Source organism: Solea solea, chromosome 12, assembly GCF_958295425.1.
Source record: "Solea solea chromosome 12, fSolSol10.1, whole genome shotgun sequence".
NCBI classification, from domain to species: Eukaryota; Metazoa; Chordata; class Actinopteri; order Pleuronectiformes; family Soleidae; genus Solea; species Solea solea.
The window spans coordinates 14,342,302-14,364,692 of record NC_081145.1 but is presented as its reverse complement, the minus strand read 5'-3'; the positions used below and the strand labels follow the sequence as shown (position 1 = coordinate 14,364,692).

Below are 22,391 nucleotides of genomic sequence, written 5' to 3'. Positions count from 1 at the left end.
GTATCTGCACCCATGGAATTGAACCAGGAACCCTAGAGTTACAGAAGTGCAATTCCTTCCCTCTTGGCCACGGGCTGCTCCGCCGTAGATTATAAACACATTATACAGCTGTTTTGATGTTTTGAGTCATGAAGTCATCGTGCATCATTGCAGCAAGAAAACAAGGGCCTTTCTGGATGGAGTTTGCATGTTCCCCCCTGTGTGTGCGCGGGTTTTCTCCGGGTTCTCTGGCTTCCTCCCAATGTCCAGAAACATGCAATATGGAGATTAGGTAAATTGGACTCTCTAATGGCGTTTTTCCACCGGCTCTACTCGCCTCGCCACGACGCGGTTAGGTTGCATCTCCACTACAATTCATCCCTGGACAGCTGCGTGAAACTGCAGTTACTTTGTTTTCCATGCGACACCAGACTCCTGGTAATTGTTGGAGATTAACCCACGTTTTTAGGATTGTTAAGTAGTTTTAATTTATCTGCAGTTCGGCGCTGTTCGGCTTGATTTGTGTGTGGGACGTCTCTTCCTGTGACGACAGTCTGACCAATCATCGCATAGTACCTACTCGGCACGCTTTTGGAACCTCGCCGGAGCAGGTACTAAAGATGGAAACGCTACTTAAACCGTGCCTATGTTAGCGGAGATTGGCACAGCTCCCCCTGCGACCCTCCTGTGGAGGGGAAAGCGGTAGAAGATGGATGGTTGGTTTCTAAACTCTCATTTAACTTTTAAAAGAAAGTCCTTAGTGATCTTATACAATTTGCCTCCTGGCCTTTTTCATTTCCCAGCATCAACAGAAACGTATGTAAGCGAGTATGAAGAACGCAAACATGTTTGCTGCTTATTTTATGAATTTATTTCCAAATGTAAACTTCACTATTTCATGCATACAAGTTATGACAACATACATTATTCAACCATCTGTTATTTTTCATATTTGCATAGGACATGGTCACAATATATTTTCTAACATGTAAAAAAAGTAATGCCATAAAAAAGAACAGCAAAGCAGCTATAGACCAGCACATGAAAAGTTGTGTGGAATCCAAGCAACTGTACAACTGTAATACTTGAATGCAGTGATTTTGGTTTGCTGTGAGAGAAAAACAAAATGACACCTGAAGGTTAGAGTGAGGTCATAGAAGAATGTACTGGCCATAGCTGAGTCAAGAGATATTTACAGATTAGATTTTACTGGCGCTGAGAGGGAGAGCAGCACCATGGAGTCACTACAACAGGCAACTGATGGTGATGGGCAGAGGAGAAACACACGGAGGTGTCGAGAGAGCAACGGTACACTGTAGGGAGGTACACTGAAGACAAACAGCACAGGAAACGGAACCAAAAGGCCCTTTGTAATCAGAGAGAGGTCACTGACAGCACTGTGTGCTACATAATGTGAAACAGCAGAAAAAAAACATCCTTTCAGGGGTAAAATCACTTGAGTAAAAAGACTTTTGTTGGGATTCTTTTCAAGAGCCAACTCAGCACAGTGTCACTTGTGGCAGTTGAGCGAGAGCACGAGGTCAGTTTAAGGGCACTGACGAATATCACTCAGTCTCTTTAGTTTCTCGTCCTTTACTCGTTTCCTTCTGCTCCTGTATTAATTAAATGGGTTTGTTCATTCAAGCGATTTTTTTTTTTCTTGTAGAAAAAAGGTCCATACCAAGCACAACATCCACCGATCAACACTTACAGCATGTAAAGTTGAAGCCAGGCTTTCAAACCGGATTTGGCTCAACATTACCGCAACATTCATTTTCCCTTCAAAGCCTTTGGTAACAACTCGTGAGTGTGGAGCCGCTGGTGAGCTGGGAGTACTCAGGGGCTCGGGGCTCAACCATCCAGCGCTTAAATGGCTGCTTTTAAACATTATTCCCACCTTCGGGCCTTTGTCATGAGGGAGGACACGCTCTGTACGTCCGTAATTCTTTAAAAAATATTGCATGTGTGGTGTTGGTTTGACTTGGCTTAGCCTGCACAAAGAGCCCGCGGAGAAGAAAGGAGAGATTAAACCTGGGAAATGTCGACAATGAGAGACGTACCTTGTGCACAACTCACAACGTGTAAAACCTCACAGTCGAGACAAACTTCTATTCATTACCTACAAAGAAGCATCAGTTTGATGTAAGCAGCACATGTATAACAAATGCAATTGTTCAATCCTTTGGAATGGTTGGGCGTTCGTTATCATTAAAGTCGTTAATGTCCAAAAAGAAAAAAAGAAAAAATACCAGTAATAAGCTTTTTTTGTTTGTTTTTTGTTTTTTTACATCGCTTGAGTAGTGTACAGCAAAGAAACAGAAGGGAAATTAAATAACAACAACCAAATAAAAACAAATCAACACAGTCAGAAAGAACTATTTAACTTAGAGCCGCTGCACATGAAATATGCAGAGTCGCTTCAATCAATTCTGTACACAACATAAGAAAAAAAATACATGTCACACTGTATAAAACTGTACAAGTTTATTAAATGTCTGATAATAGCTAGATTTGTTTTTTTTTGTTATCCTAAACATTTGTATCATCTTTATGAAGCTACCATTATGGTTTTGGCACACAATTGCAGCAATCATGCTTTTACATTGTGATCAGTCACAAAGATTTGAGCTGAGATGAGTCTCATCACTGATATATTCATGTCATTAATATGAACCTCTTAAATAATATAAATGTTAGTTCTTTACATACTAGGCAACAATCAGTTCTCTCTACTGTATTATTATTTTTTTATTCCTTGTTTTTTATTTTCTTTTTTTTTTTTACAATTTGAGGAGAAAAGATGGACTGGTACACGTGTATCATGTTGTTTTTCCACTTTTCCTTCGTCCTTTGTTCTCTCTCGACAGATGCTGAAACAGTACAATCAGTAAGTTGTTTGAAAAATGCTGAAATAGGATCAAACCCATTCAGATTTCGACATCATTCCGAACACAGTAACTATTTGAACTGAAACAGAAATGTGGAGCTCAGTAGGGAAATATGGTTTAAATAGTTTTGGAACATAAAATAAAAAATATATGATTATTCTTTTTTTTTTTCCCAGAATTTTAAAAGATGTGCAGGACCCTGACAACATGGGGTGAGTTTATAAAAATGCAACCCAGTGTTTTTGTATTCCTGTTGTTGTTACTTTTGTTTGTTTGTTTACAGAAAAAGTCTTTCCTTCTTCATTCAAGTAGGGACAAATAGAAACCACCAGTTATTTGTGCTAGTCATTAAGCCAATGTAAGCTACATGATGGATGCTTAAAAAAAAAGATATGAAGGTACAACACAAGTCGAATATTTTCGAGAGGTATGGTTTAAAAAAACAAACAACAACATTTTCTGAAGCAAAAACAGAAATACCTAAAATCATCATGACTACATTGCTAACTCACAATGCTGTGGTCTCTATCCTTGTGGAAATCCTTGAAAAATAACGTAAAAAGAAAATAAAAAAGGAAATCAAATGTACATAGAGGTCAGGAAGTTCCCTTTTCTTATCACGATCGCCACACACTCCTTTAAGTTTCTGACACTGTGGATGGCAGGTTTACGAGAAGAACCAGCATCCTGACATCAAAAGAGCATTAAAGTGTTTTCTGGTTAAAGGGGTGAAAATGTTGTTACTGTATTTAAGCAAAACCGGTGCCTTTTAACAGCACGGGATAAAGAACAGTCCACCTTAATGCTGTGATAAAAATGAAAAGAAAAAAACACGCTGAAATGACCTGAAGACAATGGTAAATCAAGAGAGAAATATTTAACACAAGAACAAACTATATATATTTCCCCAAAGAGGTTAATTATTTGATAACAAAAGCAAGTACAGTAAAAAAAAAAAAAATATGGACAAATACAAAATTGTGTTCAATGGCCTATTGTGTTGAGTTATTCAAGTAGATTTGGTACAGTGAGGATGAAAGTTATGAGACACTCCTGAATGTCGTCGGTGCAGTCTGAATGGATGGATAGACTTGGACGTCTACACTGTCACACTCAGTCTACGGTCAGACGGTACGGGCTTCCTGTTGCCTACTGTCATGTAAGTCCACGACGCTGAAGGTCTGAGTTTTTAAAGGGGCGTTTCGTCTCACTGAAAACAGCGTCCAGAGTGCCCAGTGCTTACTAAGGCATATGTAGCAGGGCTGTTGGATGCGACGCAGACAGAATAGGCAGGAGATACAGAGGCCCATACAGAGGCGTTCCTGTGTTTCCAGTGTGGTCGGACACTGACCAGCAGTGAGCACTAAGCACGCAGGAACACCACGGGAGACTGGCGGACATTTTGTGTGCAGCAACTCATGTTTCAACAGAATCTATAAACGGTCCCATTTCTGCTCCACGGATGTCGACCCTGAGGTAAATGTGCAGAGAATGGATTTAAAAAGTTAGTCATGAAACCTGCTGAGGGTGAGCCATTCGGTTTTTGTTTTGCAAGATAGAGTTACACTACAAATCAAGTCAGAAATGTACTTTATATATAGCTATATATATATGTATATAAAAACAAAATATGGATAGTTACCACAAAAAGCTGCTCAACAGCAATTATCCAAGTTTTGTTGTGTGTTTGTTTTCTTTTAATGGTGAAAGTAAAAGAGCTGCTGATCTGTGGCATTCAAACTGTCAACTTTACTTAACATCTTTAAAAAAGGGGGTTTATTTTGTAACAACGTGGTGTTTTGAGGAAACTCAATCTACATAAGGGGTGTTTTTCTTTCTCGGGGGATGTGGCAGAGCTGATTCTCCGCAAGCGTTAAAAGCGAGACGGCCGCCTTGAAGACCAAGGGACAAGGCCTGCCATTCATAAATGTACACCTGCCACGCCGCCTCAGAAATCACTCCGGGCTTTCAGGGCAGAGTTGTTAGCATGCATATAGTGGATTTGCTGGGTGAGAGTTGGACGACGTGTCGGTGAAACGACGCTCGCGTGCTGACTTTACAGCCTGCGGGGGGGTCTGACAGGATGGCACTACGCATGCAGGGAGCCGTTTCCAGCCATAAAGTTGAGGCGGTAAGAGAACATGTAGGCATAACACAGACTGGCGGGGCTGCAGCAGTTTTGATAGCAGTGACTGTTTCCATGGAAGGTTTGCTGTGCCTGACTTATTGAGGCATGTCTGTGTAGAAAACACAAGTCAGCTTTCTCACGGGGACGTGTGAGCTTCATAGGCAGGACAGCGTGAGGCTGACGAGCGCTGCACTTTTTGCTGATATGTTCATTTTGGTACAGATGTTTTTACAACAGTTTAAAAGCCCCCTTGTTTGCGAGAGAGAAGTTTGAAAGCAGCTGTTGGAGAACTCAGGTTCACTGGTATGCATTTTTAACATGGTGATATCGGACTCTTAGGAAGGACTGAGAGGGTTTACTACCTGTGCTTAGGATGGAGGTGGAAATCTAGGTAGTCCTGTTTTTCATAAACTCAGCAATTCTCACAGTTCCTACAGTTGGAGGGAGGGAGGAGGAGGAGGGGGAGGAGGAGGATATGGGGAGGTCTGCAACTGGGTGTCTCCTCCCCTATGCTTTTCAGCTCATGATAAACCTCTCCTCATTTATCAGGACTTGCCCTCTCTTGTCTGTCTATTGCAGATATCTGCTTTGTTCGGTCTGTGCTCCACCACGTTGCAGCCCAGCCTGACTCTGCCTGACACTGGCCTACATTTGACCTCTGAGGTGAGGCAACCCTATGCCCCACCTCCGCAGACTTGGAGCTCCTCTCCTCTCTGATAGGGGACAGGTAGAGCCAGGTGGGTGAGGGACGACCCCCTGAAAATGCCCGCGTTAGCTCGACTCCTTGCATGCTGTGAATGGCTTCTTGTGGGATGCAGCTGTTTCCTCCAGAGAGGCCACAAAAGTCAAAGCCAGGAGGAGGGGTGTGAGCTGGCTGTCTGGTTCTACCTGTGATACTGCCAACCACAAGCCCCAGGCCTCGATGAAGGGCGGCTTACAAGACTGAGTAGAAAGCTTTCTTTCACTCTTGTCTTTGGTTCTTTTTCCTATGTGCTTAAGAGAGGGACAAATATTGTTTCAGTCCCTCTGTGTCCATTTTGTGTAAAATACTGGCTGATGACAAAGCACTTTTATACAGGAAAAGGTGAATTAACAGCTGCTTTGAAACTTAACTAAAGCTTTTATTGATATACTGAAGTATATCAATAATAATAATAATAAAAAAAAACGGTTCTTGATTCTACCACAGTGCAGATTTGCACAGTATGTACTGCACAACGCTGTTGAAATAAAACTTATATTAAACCCAGTGCAATGGCACCTGACCATGAACACTGACGAGGAGTAACAGATGTGGGGGTTTGATGACACAGCATTTACATTACATATGAATCCCCAAGAACACGAGGGAGACCAGAACATAAACGTTGTGTACATTTCCTTGAATGTGAAAACCGACAGGAAGGGAAAAAAAAAAAAAAAAGAGTGCAAATTGTGTTGAGTGTAAGGCTGCTGTAGATGTACTGTATGTTTCTCTTTACTGTGTTCATTCTTTCAAGCTAACAAGGCCATCCCTGAGCAGGGCGTAAAATTCAACCACTGTTGAATTTCAGAGTAAAGTGATGAGTATATTGTGCAGTCAATGTGAGTACTGTGAAGTACTGTGGTACTACAGAATAGCAACTGTCTTCGATCCTGAGGTGTATGTGTGTGTACCCCTTCTCCTCACCTGTTCAAAAAACAAAGAAAAAAAAAACAAAAAAAAACAACAAAAACATGATAAGACCTGTCAGGACGTCGGTTTTCTTTTTTCTCCCGAACCTTGTTGAGCTGACTGCGGATGTACATTGGACAACTAGCCATCATTTGACGCTAAAAATACAGACATATGGTACAGACTGTAAATATTGCCATCTGGGAAAGGCATTACCTTCTTTTAGAATCACACGAGTAATTGCACTACAATAAGCAGTTATGTACAGTATGGTACACCACAGCAAGCGCAGGAATAGCAAAGGGGGTTTGCTGACAACTGTGCAACACAAGTGTTAGGATGAAAACGCAGGCCTCACAGGTCAGAGGCTGAAAGTGCGACTGGTTTTCAGTTTAAGGCGAGTTGGCTGGGCTGAGGGTGGGGCTGAGGGTGGGGCTGGAGGCATCTGAGCGGCTGTAGTCGCTGAGGGAGCTGGGACGTGTGGTGCCACTGCTGCCGCCATGAGGCCGTTTCAGCATGCCAGGCTGGAAATCGGAGTGGCGCCTGGCGTGCTTCATCAGGTGGTCGCTGCGCATGAAGCGTTTGTCACAAAGCGGACAGCCGAACTTCTTCTCCCCCGTGTGGGTGCGGTAATGGCGGGCCAGCTCGTCCGAGCGAGCAAATTTCTTACTGCAGTCTGGCCAGGTACATGGGAAAGGCCGTTCTCCTGAAAAACAAAAAAAGGAAGATTAGTACACAGCATGGTTCTAATGTCTTTGATCAGAGGTTTACCAAACAACTTGCTTATCATTGTTGCTGCGCATTCTGTGTCCTTTTTTCAAAAATAGACAAATCCGTTTTTAGATTTGTTCATTTTTGTTGTGTTTGTGTTTTGTATTCAAGAAATATGTTAAACTTGTTGTTGTTTAGACATTATACACACTCTGGACATTTCTCAGGCCTCACAAGCACAGTCCACTTGACCCGATGGCCACTGTAATGCACTTCAAATAACATGGCAATTTAAAACTAATACAACTTTAAAACTATATTGAATTGAACTATATCGAGACGTCTGAGAGACAGTCAAACCAGACAGACAATCAAAGTATTCTTGGGAGAATAGAGAGTGGAAATATAAATGACATTCTTCAGACTTAAATGCTGTTTACAAAAGCACATCCTTATTTTTTTTAGTTCTCCACTCTGAACACAGAACGTCCGCCACAGTTAGTGACTCATTAGAAGGTGTTTACAGCTTAACAAGTCACGAACGCTGCACAGAGAACAGACATTTTTCAGAGGGGACGGGTCCTGCTGAACAAGATTGTGCTGTTTTCTGTACATAGCCAAATCTGCGTCATGGAGAAACAATAATCCCCAGGTAACTGCTGGGACTCGCAGGTCAGTGAGGTGTCGGATATCAAAAAACAAACTAAGACATATTCTCAAAAAAAAAGTGTGCAGTGAACAGTGATTCATAGGACTTTGTGTAAATCACCTAAAATTGGCACGGTGCTAAAGGAGCAGACACGGTTTAATTATCCAAGCTCCAGATGCTAATCACCCTCACAATGGTTGCCTAGCCCATTTCCCAACATGCAACTATCTGTGACTCTGCACATGGGAAATTACACCCTTCCCCCACCATCAGGCAATAAAAGTGGGCTTTGACACAAATATACTTAAAGCCAGATGGCACTATATATCTTGTGGTTTCCTCCATTCTGATCTGGAAACAGCATGCATGGAACCCAAATGTCGTGTTCTGCGTTCGCTGGCCATTATGTCTTCCACGTCACTGAGTTACTACTTCAGCCACTATTCAAGTTTTACTGCAATGACATACATAGATAGATAGATAGATAGATAGATAGATAGATAGATAGATAGATAGATAGATAGAAGTGTTGTGTTACTGTTTGCGTGACAAATAAGCACATAAGAACTGGCCCTTTGTTCTATGGTTTCCCTGAGGGCCACAGTGGAAACCGTGCTGCTCAGCATCAAACCCTCATACGCTACCTGATGCCATAAGTCTCAAGACAAGAGCTCAGTTCACTCCTGATCTCCGTTTCCTCCCCAAATACTGCAATGGTAACAAAGCGTGCAGACAGACAGAACAGGTCTAGACAGCCCAGTCTGTGTTTTTGCCTCTGACGCCTCACCTCAGCCCCAGACACACTCAGCCCTGCCCACCTCAGATCCTGAGGTCTCACGCTGGGCTCAGTCAATGTAAACATGCTAACTGACATAACAACATTTGCATTGCACGCTGCCTCGTCTCCTTTGGATTTGGAAAAGTCTACACCGCGTCTACGCCTCTCCCGCGTGACAACAAAGAGAGACACATCCACGTGTCCTGCATTGAAGCCCAGCCTTCATGTTAATCTGTCCCTATACATCCTGACGTACACTATGAAGCATAGCTCTAACAGTGGGACTCTGACAGACTCCCAAAAGTCTGATTTTTACCGTAGAAACAAGTGCCTGCCATGGCAAAATTAGCTATTGGCAAAAAAAAAAAAGAAGAGCTTAGATCCGCAGGCTGCTAAAGGCTCATCCAGTGTAACGGATCCAACAACATTAATATTTAAGTGGACACCAGAGAGCGAGGCTGAAATATCCAACCTAACTGCTCTGATACAGTAATGCAGTCATAGTGGAAGCATCAGGTATCCAACAGCAACGCGGACACACTCGTCAAATTATTTAGACCCTTGTGATTTCTTCGAAAACCGTGTTTTGGCATTAAGTCAACAGCGTGATCTTCCAGGTGTTCTAATGTTTACCTTGGGACACTCATTGGCATGAAGACGGAAACATCTAATACATGTTTCAAAATATGGGGAGTGGGAGGTTTTGGGAACAAAGACTTGTGTGTTAGTAATGATAACTATGGGCCATTATCCTGATGTTGGTATAGGAGATTGTCACTCTGAGGCCAGATAGTTCCCTTACCCTGCTGTTCTTCATGTCTAGTCTGAGTGTCATCACCATGGCCGCCATGACTGCGGGCCCCATGGAGAGTAGGCAGCCATCTTTGGCACAGTGCCACTTCCAGGGTGTGGTTTGTCTTTGCTCAGAGTGTGTCAGTTGCAGAGGTCAGGGAGGAGGGGGTGCGAGGCATAATGAGGGAAGCTTTTCCCTAACGAAAAAACATGACCCACTTACCCATAAAGGGAGTTACATCATGCATACAAACTGTACCTCTGCTAAGCACTAGTGTCCCCCCCCTCCAAGGCGATGTGATTATGTCACAAGTACTCTTGTTATATAACTGTTCTCTGAAAGGCCACTGGGTCAGTAAATAAACAGCTCATCCATGCTACTCTCCCAATATCCTCCTCTCATTCATATCTATGATATTTGGCTCCTCGGTTTCTGTGGAGATGGTTACGTGAAATGGAACCTGGTGTAAGGGATGCTGTCTGTTGAGTTGAGATCAAATTTCTTTTTGACATGAGCTGCAGCACAGGAACTCAACTCGGTCACCTGCTCCGTCAACAGCCACCAGCATTTCAAACGAGAGCAGATAACATTCCTGATGTGTCCTCAGGCATGGGCCAGACTCACGCGGTGGACGGCTAAAACCTGCATGTGAGACCTAAGCTAAATAGCCCTTCAGCGTGAGAATGGAGGAAAATATTTCTCCTGTGGATATGTATCAGAGATCACCTCGAAGTTAACTTTGTTCTGGCTGCGCAGTGTGAATTAGAGCAGGAAATATCTTTTTCAGAACGCTGAACAAAAAAAGGTGCACACGAAGACCTGTGCAAACACTTCAACAAAGGGAAAGTAAGACTGGAGTCAGACTGTGGATCACAGCTCATTAGACGTGGGGCTACCTCACTTCAGTGTCGGCTTAGTGGCACAGCCAGCTTGGCAACATGAAATGAGAGGGACACCACTGATTCCAGTGGCAGGCCTAAGCAGAATCCTGTAATTTGGTTGCATGTTTACAACACGCTATGACCTGTAACCAACCAGGAGCCAGTTACTCTGCCAGGAGACAACCACTCATGCGATTTTGAGTAATACTAAAATGACTGCCGAGGCCCTCATCAGCATAAACCACAGGAGCAGACACAGTAACCCAACCGTGCCCAGCCTTTCCCTCCATACACACCATCACGTGCCAAGAAGGTATAAACATAAACATGTGTGTGTGTGTGTGTGTGTGTGTGTGCAGAACAATACACATAAATTAAGGCTTTTGCAGCTCCTTCTTCAGGGTACACATATGCATGTACATCTTTGCACGTCACAAATCACAAATTCGGGAAAACGGGATCAGAACTGTTTACACGGCTGGTTGTCTATGAAAAATTCACTCAGTGAAGAGGATGCAAATGACCAAGAAACTCCATCACCGAGAACATGTTGTCCCAGAAGCTCCGTCAGCGTTTGTTGCAAACGCACATTATAAGAAAAGAAGCTGTGGTGTGGGTCAGGTGCATGTGTGATGAGGACCCGCTCAAACTCGTCAGGAGAAAGCTCAGAAAGCAGCGAGTATTTGATCTGCCATCATCTTTTGTCTTTATGCTGGCTGTTTGAATAGCCTGGCTCCCCTTGTGGGCCTATAGTTGTCGGGTTGTGAACAATAGCGGCAGCCTCGGTCCCAGCAGGAGAGGCACTCCTGTAATGCATTTCAATCAGACAGGCTGTGCATATTAACCGTAACTCACTCCCCTCAGTCTGCGCTGCACAGGACTTATTGACATGCATCCGGAGCCATGCAGCGGGAGCGACTGTCTGATTCCTGCACACGCAGCTGCACATTACTTCATCCTGTTAACTCTTTGAGAGAAAGGTCGAGATAACTTGCCTACATTGACCAGCTCATCACATTTGCTTCAATTAGTTAGAGTGGGCACTCTCTTTCAGCCTTGAGTGAATGCTAAAATAACCTGCAGCCCTGATATGCTGCTGGCAGTCTCCTTATTTTTCAAAGCTTGGTTAACTAAGGACATGCAAACAGCTGCAGCTACTGTATTACCGGGTGTTTGCAGTTGGTCCTTATAAGCAGGTGGGAGCAGAGCTGCCCCATCACCCACTCTCAGAGTACAATGCCAGCTCAGTCAACCGAGTCTGACATTATATCTCGTATGAGACAGACCCTGACTTCCTAGTGCTAAACAAAGAGCCATAGCCCGGCCTGAGCCTGAGCCTGGGAGCCCTCATCACACACAACATATGAAGAGATACAGCCCTGCGATAGTGCCAGCTGTCCCTGTGTTACACCTGATACGCTGATGGTGAAGTTGAGAAAGACATATTTTCACGTCTCGCAGGGAAAATTATTATACCCCCTCTCTCCGCCAAGACTGAAAAAAATACTTTTGTGCTGAGGGCCTCACCCTAGTGTTGTGGTGTGCCACAGACTGATTTATCACGCGGAGAAAGGGGACACACCTTGCGTGCCGTGGGGAACATTAACTGCTCTGCAAGAGACAAAGCACTCCCTCTGACATAAGCTCTACAACTAGCCATTCCTCTCTTGTTTAAGCTGCGCTGAACAGAAGGCTGTGGACACACTTAGAGTCTGAGGCTACATCCATACTACAAAGCTAGAAATGCATATCACATGAGCATTCAAGTACAGGAGGCATTCATGTGTCAGTGTAAACAGGAAGCTGTCTGTCTGTCTGTCTGTCTGTCTCCTCTGCAGCTGTTTGCTTAGTATCAGAGTGTGCTGTAAATGAGAAACAACAACGGTGAAAAGTAAGTACAAGTATTTCCATGGAGAGCCAGACTGAAACCAAAACTCAAAGACAGCTTTTCATTCACAGCTGATTGTCCAACCGTGGCTGTGAAGAACCAGTCAGGAAGTGAAAGCAGGTAAGCACGTCATTGTTTTCAAAGGTGTCAATTTCTGCCCGCCCAGGCTAACATGCTGCCCCAGAGATTTAAAACAAAAACAGTGTTTTCACACATCTCAGTTTTCAGGCCTCTAACTCTGGGGTAATGTGGACAACGTGTCCACAGCTGAATTTCAAATGAAAACTGAGTCATGTGGATTAGCTTAACCCTCAACATGGTACACTGTAAGTGCCAAGCTCACATAAGTGTTCACTGCTGCAGAGGTCACAGCCCTTCAAACGTTAATCAGATCAGCTGCAGATGCATGCAGCTGAATAAATGACCTACATCAGTGGAGGGTATTGACAGTGAATATCCTGGTATCTCACCCCACCCCCAGCCAGCAGCACTCGTCTGTACTCTGTACCCTCATCTGACGGAACACTATATTCTTCTACCTTTTACTGCAGAACCACCGCCCCCCCCGCCCTTGCATGTGATCTGCGGTTTGTCAGTTTTTATACAATAGAGGTACATAAAAAAATGTGCGGAGTTCCTCATGTCAGTGTCCCTTTCTTCCTGCTGCTGGTAATCAACACCACATCACATGCTGTGGCCGGGCCTCGGCTTCAGCATCTATTTTTCTTTGCATCCTGCAGAAGGGTGGGAGGGGCTGGTGAGGGAACAGACAGAGTGGCTTTTATAGTAGTACTCCAGAGCTAACTGAAGAATACATGAGCCCCGTGGGCCACTGAAAGCAGCGGAGCAAGAGAACTGCCTGACTGGGGCCTTTCAGTATTATGGGTGTCCACCATGCATGCTTAATTGCAGCGAAATCAGGTTTACGTTCCAACATTAGTGAGGAACTATCCTACATTCATCTTCACATGTCCACATGGAGGAGAGCAACTGGACAGCGAATGCACCACAACAAGCCTTTGTGATGCCTTTCGTGGAGAACCAACACTGTGCAACAGGATTAGTGCAGTCAGGATGGTAGTTCCACATTGGTTTTATTTACATCCCAAGGATTAAGAAGATCTAACTAATACTTCTGTGGTGGTAAATGTGGAATGTGGACTAACCAGCAGACAACAGCTAGAGAACAAAAACAACTTAAGTTTATTCAGCTGTAAATTTATAACGGCAAGTCAGCCATGCGGGAGCTGCATGTCGGCACAGTGGTGCTTTGAACTACAATGCCACCAGCTACCATGATGTTCAGTTAGGACATTTACACAGTCTAACACAGACTAAAACACACAACTAGACAACCTGCTGAGTCCGAGTACACATGCGGAAGAGAAAATGTATTTATTGGCCGTTTTATTTCATTTATTTCCTGTTGACCTTGCATGCCTATAACTGGGAGATGGATGGTGAGATGGGTCGTGTTTTGGTTCTGTATGTTTCGCTCCTGCTGTATATGTTAATCGTGATACAAATTAAATGGAGCATGGCTCTTTCGGTCGCTGTGTTGGCTGGAGAAAAGCGGAGCCGGCGTATGATTTCCGGCAACAGTACTGCAGTTTGTACGTCATCTCCTTCTACTTCTGGGTCAAAGACCGGGGAAGAAAATTTGGTCCAACTCCAATTCGACTAAGTGTATACATGCAGTAATCGGACTATAAATCACATTGTCCAGGTATGTTAGTCTGACTAAGACCAGCTCCAGCGAATTAAGAAAAACTAATTATTGTCTTAGTCCAGCTAAACTCTGACTTTTAACCTGCATGTAAACGCACAGAGTGACAAAGCTAACATGCTAGTTCCGTAGGGAACTACGGTGGCCATCAAAACACCAGAAAGGACATAAACACAGAACTCTCTATACTTCCTGCCATTTCCTCCTTCTTCTTTGTTGGTTTATGCATTGGATTTATGTGGGCGGGGCCATTATTACTTGTTTGCACAAGCTTCCGCTTCAAAATGCAAAATGCATGTCCATATGAGCTGCTTTAGTATATCAGTGCAAGATGGCCACCTCTGTGATACATACAATGCACATACAAAGCTTGTTCTATGCATTTATACAAACCTACGGCAGGTAGTGTATTCAATTTTGGCCAATAAACCCTCCTAGATGTTGCACTCATGACCTTAATAACTACACAGTGTCACACTGCTGGTGGCATCTGAATTGATAGCTGACAAACAACATCATTAGTATTTCCGATTGTCTTACAAATTACAAAACCGTATGGTAATGCACGATAGTTGAGATAAGACAAGATATTTCAGTCTGGAGTAAAATGGTGGCCCTATTGCACTGCTAGCATGGGTTAAAGAAAACATAGCGCCACCAATGGCAACTGAGCATCTGTCATTTTAGTGCGGGTGTAGTCAGTCCTGCCATGTGGCAGGTAGAGAGACCACCCTCTCATGACCCAGGACATTCTTGCACATTGCTGTGCCACGGTCAGACTCTATTATGAGCAGGAAAACCCCATCTCCACCCTGCTACCTCATCACTGCCACCAGCCACACAAGAACACTGTGCACTCTGTGTTGCAGTGCAGCCAAATATAAAACCACTGGCAGAGATGCAGGATATATAATTGGAGACCTCTGCTTCTTTTTTTCCATGTGGAATTTGGGATAATTCCGATTTTTTTTTTCAAGTGTCATTAACCACAGATATTTGAGTGAAAATAGAAAGCATGCATGAATAACTGGAACTATACTGTGCTGCCAGGTGGTGCCACTTAGTTTTTAGGACCGACAGTAAAGGGCTTAACTGCACGCTCTCCAGCATTAGAGGTACCCCCAGCATAACACAAAAGGATGTCCAGACAAAACATCAACCCGGCTGTAAAATATGTCATTAGGCTCTTTGTCTTTGAGATATTTCGACCCTGTTTCTCCCGGTGATTTAAATAGTTTTGGAATAGGTCTTATACACTGACAAGATGGCCTTTTGTGAGGCCCAGCTGTGGGGGGCACAGAAGGTCCCGGCTATTTCTGAAGAAGCCGTGACTTATAATGAGCTTGTCAGGGGCTATCTCTCCTATAGAGATGCATGTCATGACTGAAGCATTGTAACGAGGCGTCACAGAAACTCTGTGTGCTGCATGACCATAAGACACCTATTTGGTATAGTGGGTCTTCATCTTTATCCTCTTCAAAAATAATTTCGTAAAAGAAGCCCATGTGTGCTGAGACACTGACAGAAAAAGGCGGTTGTGGACTTGATGGTCCTTATTTGCACCACTGAACAAGAAACCTGAGTTTGTCTACACCAGAGTTACACAACTGCAATGTCCATACTGCAAGATAAGTAGATGAGTGCTGGAGGAAAACTCCACCTCCTGCATCAGGACAAAGCCTGTCTGGTAATCATAGACCCCTTTAACTGCTGTGGAGTCCTTTACATCAATAACAATGCAGTATAATGTGTGATGTAAAGTCAGCATGTTCTCCCATGTCTGCTTGATCGTGGTGGCGTGAGGACCCTAAACCAAGAACTTTTATTTCCTTAAGTGATTCCTTAAGTTTTCTATTTACTTAAAATAACCCACACTCCGCTGTAGACCAAAATATGCCTTCCTCTGTTTTATAAACAACATTGTACATACACCATTTCCTGAGAAATCCTTTTCCTGCTGAGTTTTTCTTCTTTTTTTAGCACTGAGTTCTGTAAACACTGACATTACACTCTCATTATGGAACTTCTCAGATCCATAAAACAAGAATAACCTTGAATACAACTTTATAGGTGAGGTCATTTGTTATTTTTAGCCTGCAATATGTGATGTAGAGATTAAGAATGTATGTGCTTAGATTTTAGCTCAACTTGAGTTTGAAATGGGATTGTTTTTTCAGTGTGGTGTAGACATTGCATAAGAAATACAATGTGGCTCAGTTTTCACATCCTCTTACAGATCAAACATAAGGATTGCAAAAGAGGTGACTACACCTTGTTCCTATGTTTTTTAGTGTTGATGTCTCAGTGTTTCCCCTCAGCTAAATAGTGGTGCCTGGCAGAGATTCACTAGGCTACGATCCATTCTCTCTTAACTCTGCTAGTAGGGGCTGAAGGGAAGTGCACCGCCAGAGTCTGGCTCTGTGAAAGCACTGCAAGGTTGGCTGAGACTGCCGGATGAACTCAGATGACCCATATTTTGGGACCAACCAATCAAATAAGCAGACATAGTCATTACGATGAGAATTTATGAGGCGCAAACCAATCGTGAGGCCAGACACTGGGGCATATGCATGGAGAAAGGCAGGCAAAGGGAAATACTTAATAGGCAAAGAGAGCAACGGAGCAATAAAACTGCACTTAAAAGACATGGCTGGGGCTGAGGGGAAGCACGCTGAGCTGGATGCTGGCAGCTAAACAAAGATGAAATTAGAAGGAGGCATCCATATTATCAGACACCAATCCCACAAAAAAACCTCTTAATACTGCAAAGAGGCGAGGACAGCACAGGTGTTTATATTGGCTAAAATAATTAGTGTTTCATCCTCTTCCTCTTCCTCCTCCTTAAAGACAAATGCTGTCACCAGCAAAGTGCAGCTTAGGTAAATACACCACACCACTAGTGATGAAAACGAGAACCACATCACAGCTCTGTGATCATGCATGCATGCATGCTGTTCAAGGCTATACTTTAGGCTACATTTCACTGGCATATGGCATCCATATGGATAATAAATCGGTGGGCAATAAGCCTAATAAGAAAAGTGGCAAGAATTTATGTCTGTTAAGATGCACGGATGTTTCAAATATGAGACTACAGAAGGTGAAATGTGCAGAAGTGGAGCTCGATTGTCACAAAAGGTGTCATTGTCAGGTGTCCTCTTCTTATGCACTGCATACACACACTCAAATACATGTCAAGATCATACAAGGCGTTCCCTGTGTGATCCAGAGAAGTGGGTTTGCTACTGGTGTGTGTGTGTGTGTGTGTGGTTGGAGATTCTGAGGGGGAGGGGGCTGCAGTCTACAGAGCAGAACAGTGAAGGAAGGAAAGAGGAGCGGCTCCTGAGTCGAGGCTCAGCTAGCTGAGTCTGTTGCTGGCCAGATCAGCTGGCAGTATGTCTGGTGGGGGTGTGGCACATCATAACAAAGGGCTCTGGGCATGCAGTCGACTCCACGGCTCTTATCAACCCCCTTAATTTGAGTGGATCTAGGTGTTTTTCGCGCACCTCCGTGTCCTGTCCTGCGGAATGCAGAGCGCAGGCACGGAGGCGCGGTCCTTCAGGAAGGTCATGTGTAACGCACCGCGGACACGGAGCGCATTTGATAACCTCACGCTCTCTGCAGTGTGACGGTCTGCTGGATGGATCTTGAAAACTTTTTTGCATGCCTATTATCACTGTTTATTCTGGGATGCTACGTTGTCATTGCCATATGTCTCCATAAAAACAACTTAAGTTGTGTAAAATGAAATTGTGAACTTGTTTTTCCAGCATTTGCGTGACACTTTACGCACTGTCCTGTGGATGGTGCTGCTGATGGTGCTGGTGGGCGCGCAAGACTAAAGCCGCGACACCGGGGATACTTGAGTGGGAGTGGCACTATAACCGCCCCCCCCCCCCCCCCCCCCAGCCCAGATTAGAACAGCATTTAGCAAAAGTTCACACAAGTTAATGACACAATGTCGTTATTAATCTATGAACCACACGTTGGCGCACTGCACACTCACTCCTTTCAGGGTGGATCCGTGGATATTTTACGCATACGCGTCAGCAGTCAGTCAGTCTGTCAGTCAGTCTCAATCTACTGTAAATGCAAAAATAATCCACACTGTGTTCAAATCAGTGTTCTCAGTTTTAATCACCTCTCCTGTTCTTATAGGGGAAGCGCAATGTTTACAAAGCAACAACCAGATTCGCACCCGGTGACACTGACCTGTGTGTGTCCTTAGATGAGCTTTGAGGTGGGATGATTTGCCATAAACTTTTTCACAACCTGAATAGTGGCATTTGTGCTTTTTCTGAGGTGATTCTTGCTCTGTTCGACCTCTCGATCTTTTGCCTCTTTGTTTGAGCGCAGGATCGGAGATGGTGGTAGGTGTGGCAGAGTTTCCATCATCATCGTCATCATCATCCATGAGGTTCGGCATGTTCTCATCCTTTATTTTTGCCTGCTCGGCAACAATGTTGGGAGTCTGCTGGTTAAAATCCGCCAGAATCCGCGCCACCACAAACAGTGAGGAGTTATCTTTCACCAGAGGCTCCTTCATCTCCTCTCCGTTCCTGGAGGAGGACGGGGTTTCTGGTTTAATCTCTCTATTCCCTTTAGGAGCGTGGACAACCGCGCGGCTGGACATTGAAACAAGGCACTCTGCTGCAAAGTGATCCATTTTGTCTTTCAAACAGCAGCCTCTGCGTTCAGACGGATTTCAAAATAACACTAATAAATAACATAAAAATAAATGAGAGCGCGTGTGTGGGGGGGAAAAAAGTACTTGCTCCGCGTTCCCTTTGTGTGGTGGTGGTGGTGGTAAAGAGGAGGAGGTCGTTCTCATCAGAGAGAAGTGACTTTAAGATGTTACCCGGCTTTCCAATATCATCAACATCCTGTGAGAGAAACGCCTCAGAGCAAAAAAAAAATGCAGACAAACCCCTTTAAAGAGAGAGAGAAAAACAAAAACAACAAAAGCCAAAGGTCTTTGATTCGTGCAACGACGCTGGTAACAGGAACTCTACACGCTTGCATGTGTTAACTCCCATCGCGGCTTCAAACACTCCAGCATAGTGAGGGTGCGCGTCTCCTGAGCGCCTGTTCCTGCTGGTTGTATCCTCTGCTGGGGGCGTGTCGAGCGGCAGCAGCATCGTCAGAGTGGCCGCTCATTCATTGGGCGCCGCGTGTCCTCAAATGCACCGCACAGTCTGCGAGTTGCCTGAAAGTTTCCCCACAGGTTGCTCACGAGACGGTTGTATATATGCACTCACTGCAGAGAGAGAGAGAGAGAGAGATAGACAGAGAGAGAGGATGGGATGGATTATTCTGCAGCATTTCTGTACAAAGCCTGCAGCATGCGTGTGCATCCACTTATTATGGAGAACATGCAATTGGGACACTATTGATAGGATTCTATTGATTTACTGATTTTAGATATTGGAAAATAGTGACATGTAATTTGTCTTCAATGTGTCTCATCTCACTCACAGAACAAAAAAAGACAACAAGGTCAGTTTGTTTATGTAACACATTTCATCAAATACAAACCCAATGTGGTTTATTTGGTTGTTTTTTTTTAAAGGGTGATATAAAACACCCACAGCCACACAGTGACATAGTAATGTCTAGCAATGTGACAAATCACACAGAAATATAAATATAGCCGTAAAAAATGGTCATATAACACTTCCACGCACACAACCTTACACCTTAAACATGTAATAGGAGTGTAGAGCTAAATAACTGCTGTCCTTCTTCCCACCCTTTTATAGATACTGTATGTAAATTAAATGATTGTGTTGTTTTCCTTATTATTTTTTTGTTGTTGCTTATTTTGTTAGCAACATGTTCTCAATGAACTACTGCTACACTTTGACCCAATTTAGTTTTTAGTTTAGACTGTACAATGATGACACCTTACTGAATGTAGTTGCAGGTCAGACCAGCACACACTGTGAGATCATATACTTGTGTGACGTAGGCTCAGTGTTTACACCAAAGCGATAGCCATGACGCTTTCATCGAGGACAGCCCAAAACGATCAAAACACATCAGTTTCATTTGCACGGCACCAAAATACAACATACAGTACATTATCTCAAGGCACTTCACATTGTAAGGCTGAGGCTTAGTGAAAATATATGGAGAAAGAGAGAAAAACAACAGTCCACACAATAAGCAACCGATGAGAAATGGAAGTGGCTGTCATGAAGTAACATGTTCCGTCACAAATGAGGAAACAATAAAAGAAAAGGGGGGGGGGGGGGGACGGACACGTCACAGAAGAACATTTAGGCAAAGTAGTTGGTCTGGTCTGCACAACAGACTGCAGTTAATCAACAACAAGATGTCCCAGATTCTCTGAGTATCACTGTGACACCGGTGCACACTGAGGCTCCCGGCCAACTAGATGATGATCCAGCAGTGAGCTCGACTGCTTCCAACTGCCAAATGATTGGCTTTAGCCGGCTGTAATTCCACACAGGGAAAAATCATTCTTCTTCACAGCCTCTTCAAGGCTTTTAAAATACATTCTAGTCAAATAAGGGATGGTGGTGTAAACATTAGGGGCAAGTATTGTCACAGATTATTAGTCTAACCTGGCTTTGGGTTAAAGGTGACATCGAATGCTTGTATCGCACATATATGTTAGTTATGGAGGTCTACTTACATATATTAACTTGTTTTCATGGTTAAAAACCTCCTAATCGCTGCAAACGAGCCGATCAAAATATCTCCTCACTGACGCTCTTGTCAGCCGTGCTGTTTCAGACCAAAACCACACCCCCAGAACGTGGACTGTGTTGTGATTGGCCAGCCAACGAGAGCTTTCCCACTGTCCTGTGATTGGCCAGGTACCTGGAAGTGACGTAATTGGTAGGCCAGCTCTCAGATAACACAGCTCCCCCTCTGGCACAGTGGATGCTCTGCATCTCAGCAGCTACAACGAGAGTAGTTCTTCTTCTTCTGCGGTTGAATGTACGCAACCGGATGTGCCCGGACTAGTGCCTGCACCAGGAGGCGCTACGGTGGTGAGAGGAGTGGTGAGGATTTCTAATGACATCATCAGCATGGGGAAGTGCCGATCCGCTTCGCAGAGCCCAGGAAAACAATACAACACTATTTTCTCAGCAGTGGCTGAACTGTTTGTTCTGAAACTTTAGGGTTTCATAAACGAGGTAATACACACACAAACACAGCGTTAATTGGAGCTTCCGGTCTATGTCGCCTTTAAGTTCATGCAAAGTGTGTAAGAATTTGCGAGACTCAGGACTCTACTGCTTATGCCTCCCTTTCCCAAGTGCATCAATGAACTACAACTCCCCACTCTTCTACTTTCTCAGCTGTGTCTTTCTTCTTCTTCATAGGTGAATGCATCAGGTTTATGTGGGCAGAGCTGTTTGCTTAGAAAGCGGTCACTTCAAAACACGATTTTCTGCACAAACACGGTGGTGAGAGACGGTGGCCACTGCAAAACGTTCTCCATTACTTTGATTTTACAGTGAGGGCAGTGTGTTCAATTTCTGCCAATAAATACAGTGAAATCCTGCTAAATGTTACATCAACAGCTTGGACAGTTTTTGGAAGACGGTGGCATACTCTTCAGCAAAGCTATCGATTCACCTCAAAACCTTCCCCCTCGGCAGCTCTGTGGTCTCTGCCAGCTGAAGTCCGGCCAGCCGCCACAGACGACATCTTCTTTAATTTATCCTCAGGCAGGAGACAAGTGGCACCTTTGTGGGGACGCAATAATCAAGACACAAAGCTGTGGGACATAAATGTATTTTTCATGATCAGACATTTTACAGAAAGTCCATCTGAACATCGTTTCCAGATATGAGGAATTCAGTTATTTTATATTCAACATGAGTTTTTCAAACACACGAACATGGTGTAACATTGCATGTCACTATGAAGTTCTGGCAGAAAGAAAGCAGCTGGTGTTAATGATTATCAGCAAGGATAAACTTGAATGTTCCGACTAAACCTTAGAAACCCAGATTAACCCCAGTCTTTATCTCATATACTGTATTTTCAGGATGTACTTGTCTCAGATGAAGAACAAAGCAAAATTCAGTCTCGTACAAAATGTTCTCAGGGATCATTGTCTGCTATACACCGCAGCCTTTTCATCCATTCTTCCAGCTGGAGACCCAGTCAACAAAAACACTTTAAACGCGTTTATTAAGAATAAGAATAAGCACACACTCCACACCGATAGAGGATTGGATCTGCTTCCCTGCAGCAGCTGATGCTCTCCTATGAAAATGAATGCACACTTTCATCACTTGGCACAAAAGCCCACACTAGAAAGTTCCCAGTGTTCAG

The 22,391-nt window shown here is 43.9% G+C and overlaps 1 protein-coding gene across 1 annotated transcript; it reads right to left on the bottom strand.

Annotated features, from left to right (window-relative positions):
• Positions 1–827: 827 nt before the first annotated feature.
• klf13 (Kruppel like factor 13) lies at positions 828–19,264 on the bottom strand. The gene is made up of 2 exons (XM_058645533.1): positions 18,288–19,264; positions 828–7,355 (listed from the first exon to the last, which is right to left on the bottom strand). Exons 1-2 carry the CDS (start codon positions 18,739–18,741, stop codon positions 7,042–7,044), a joined length of 768 nt encoding a protein of 255 aa, XP_058501516.1. The 5' UTR covers positions 18,742–19,264; the 3' UTR covers positions 828–7,041.
• Between the last annotated feature and the right edge of the window lie 3,127 nt (positions 19,265–22,391).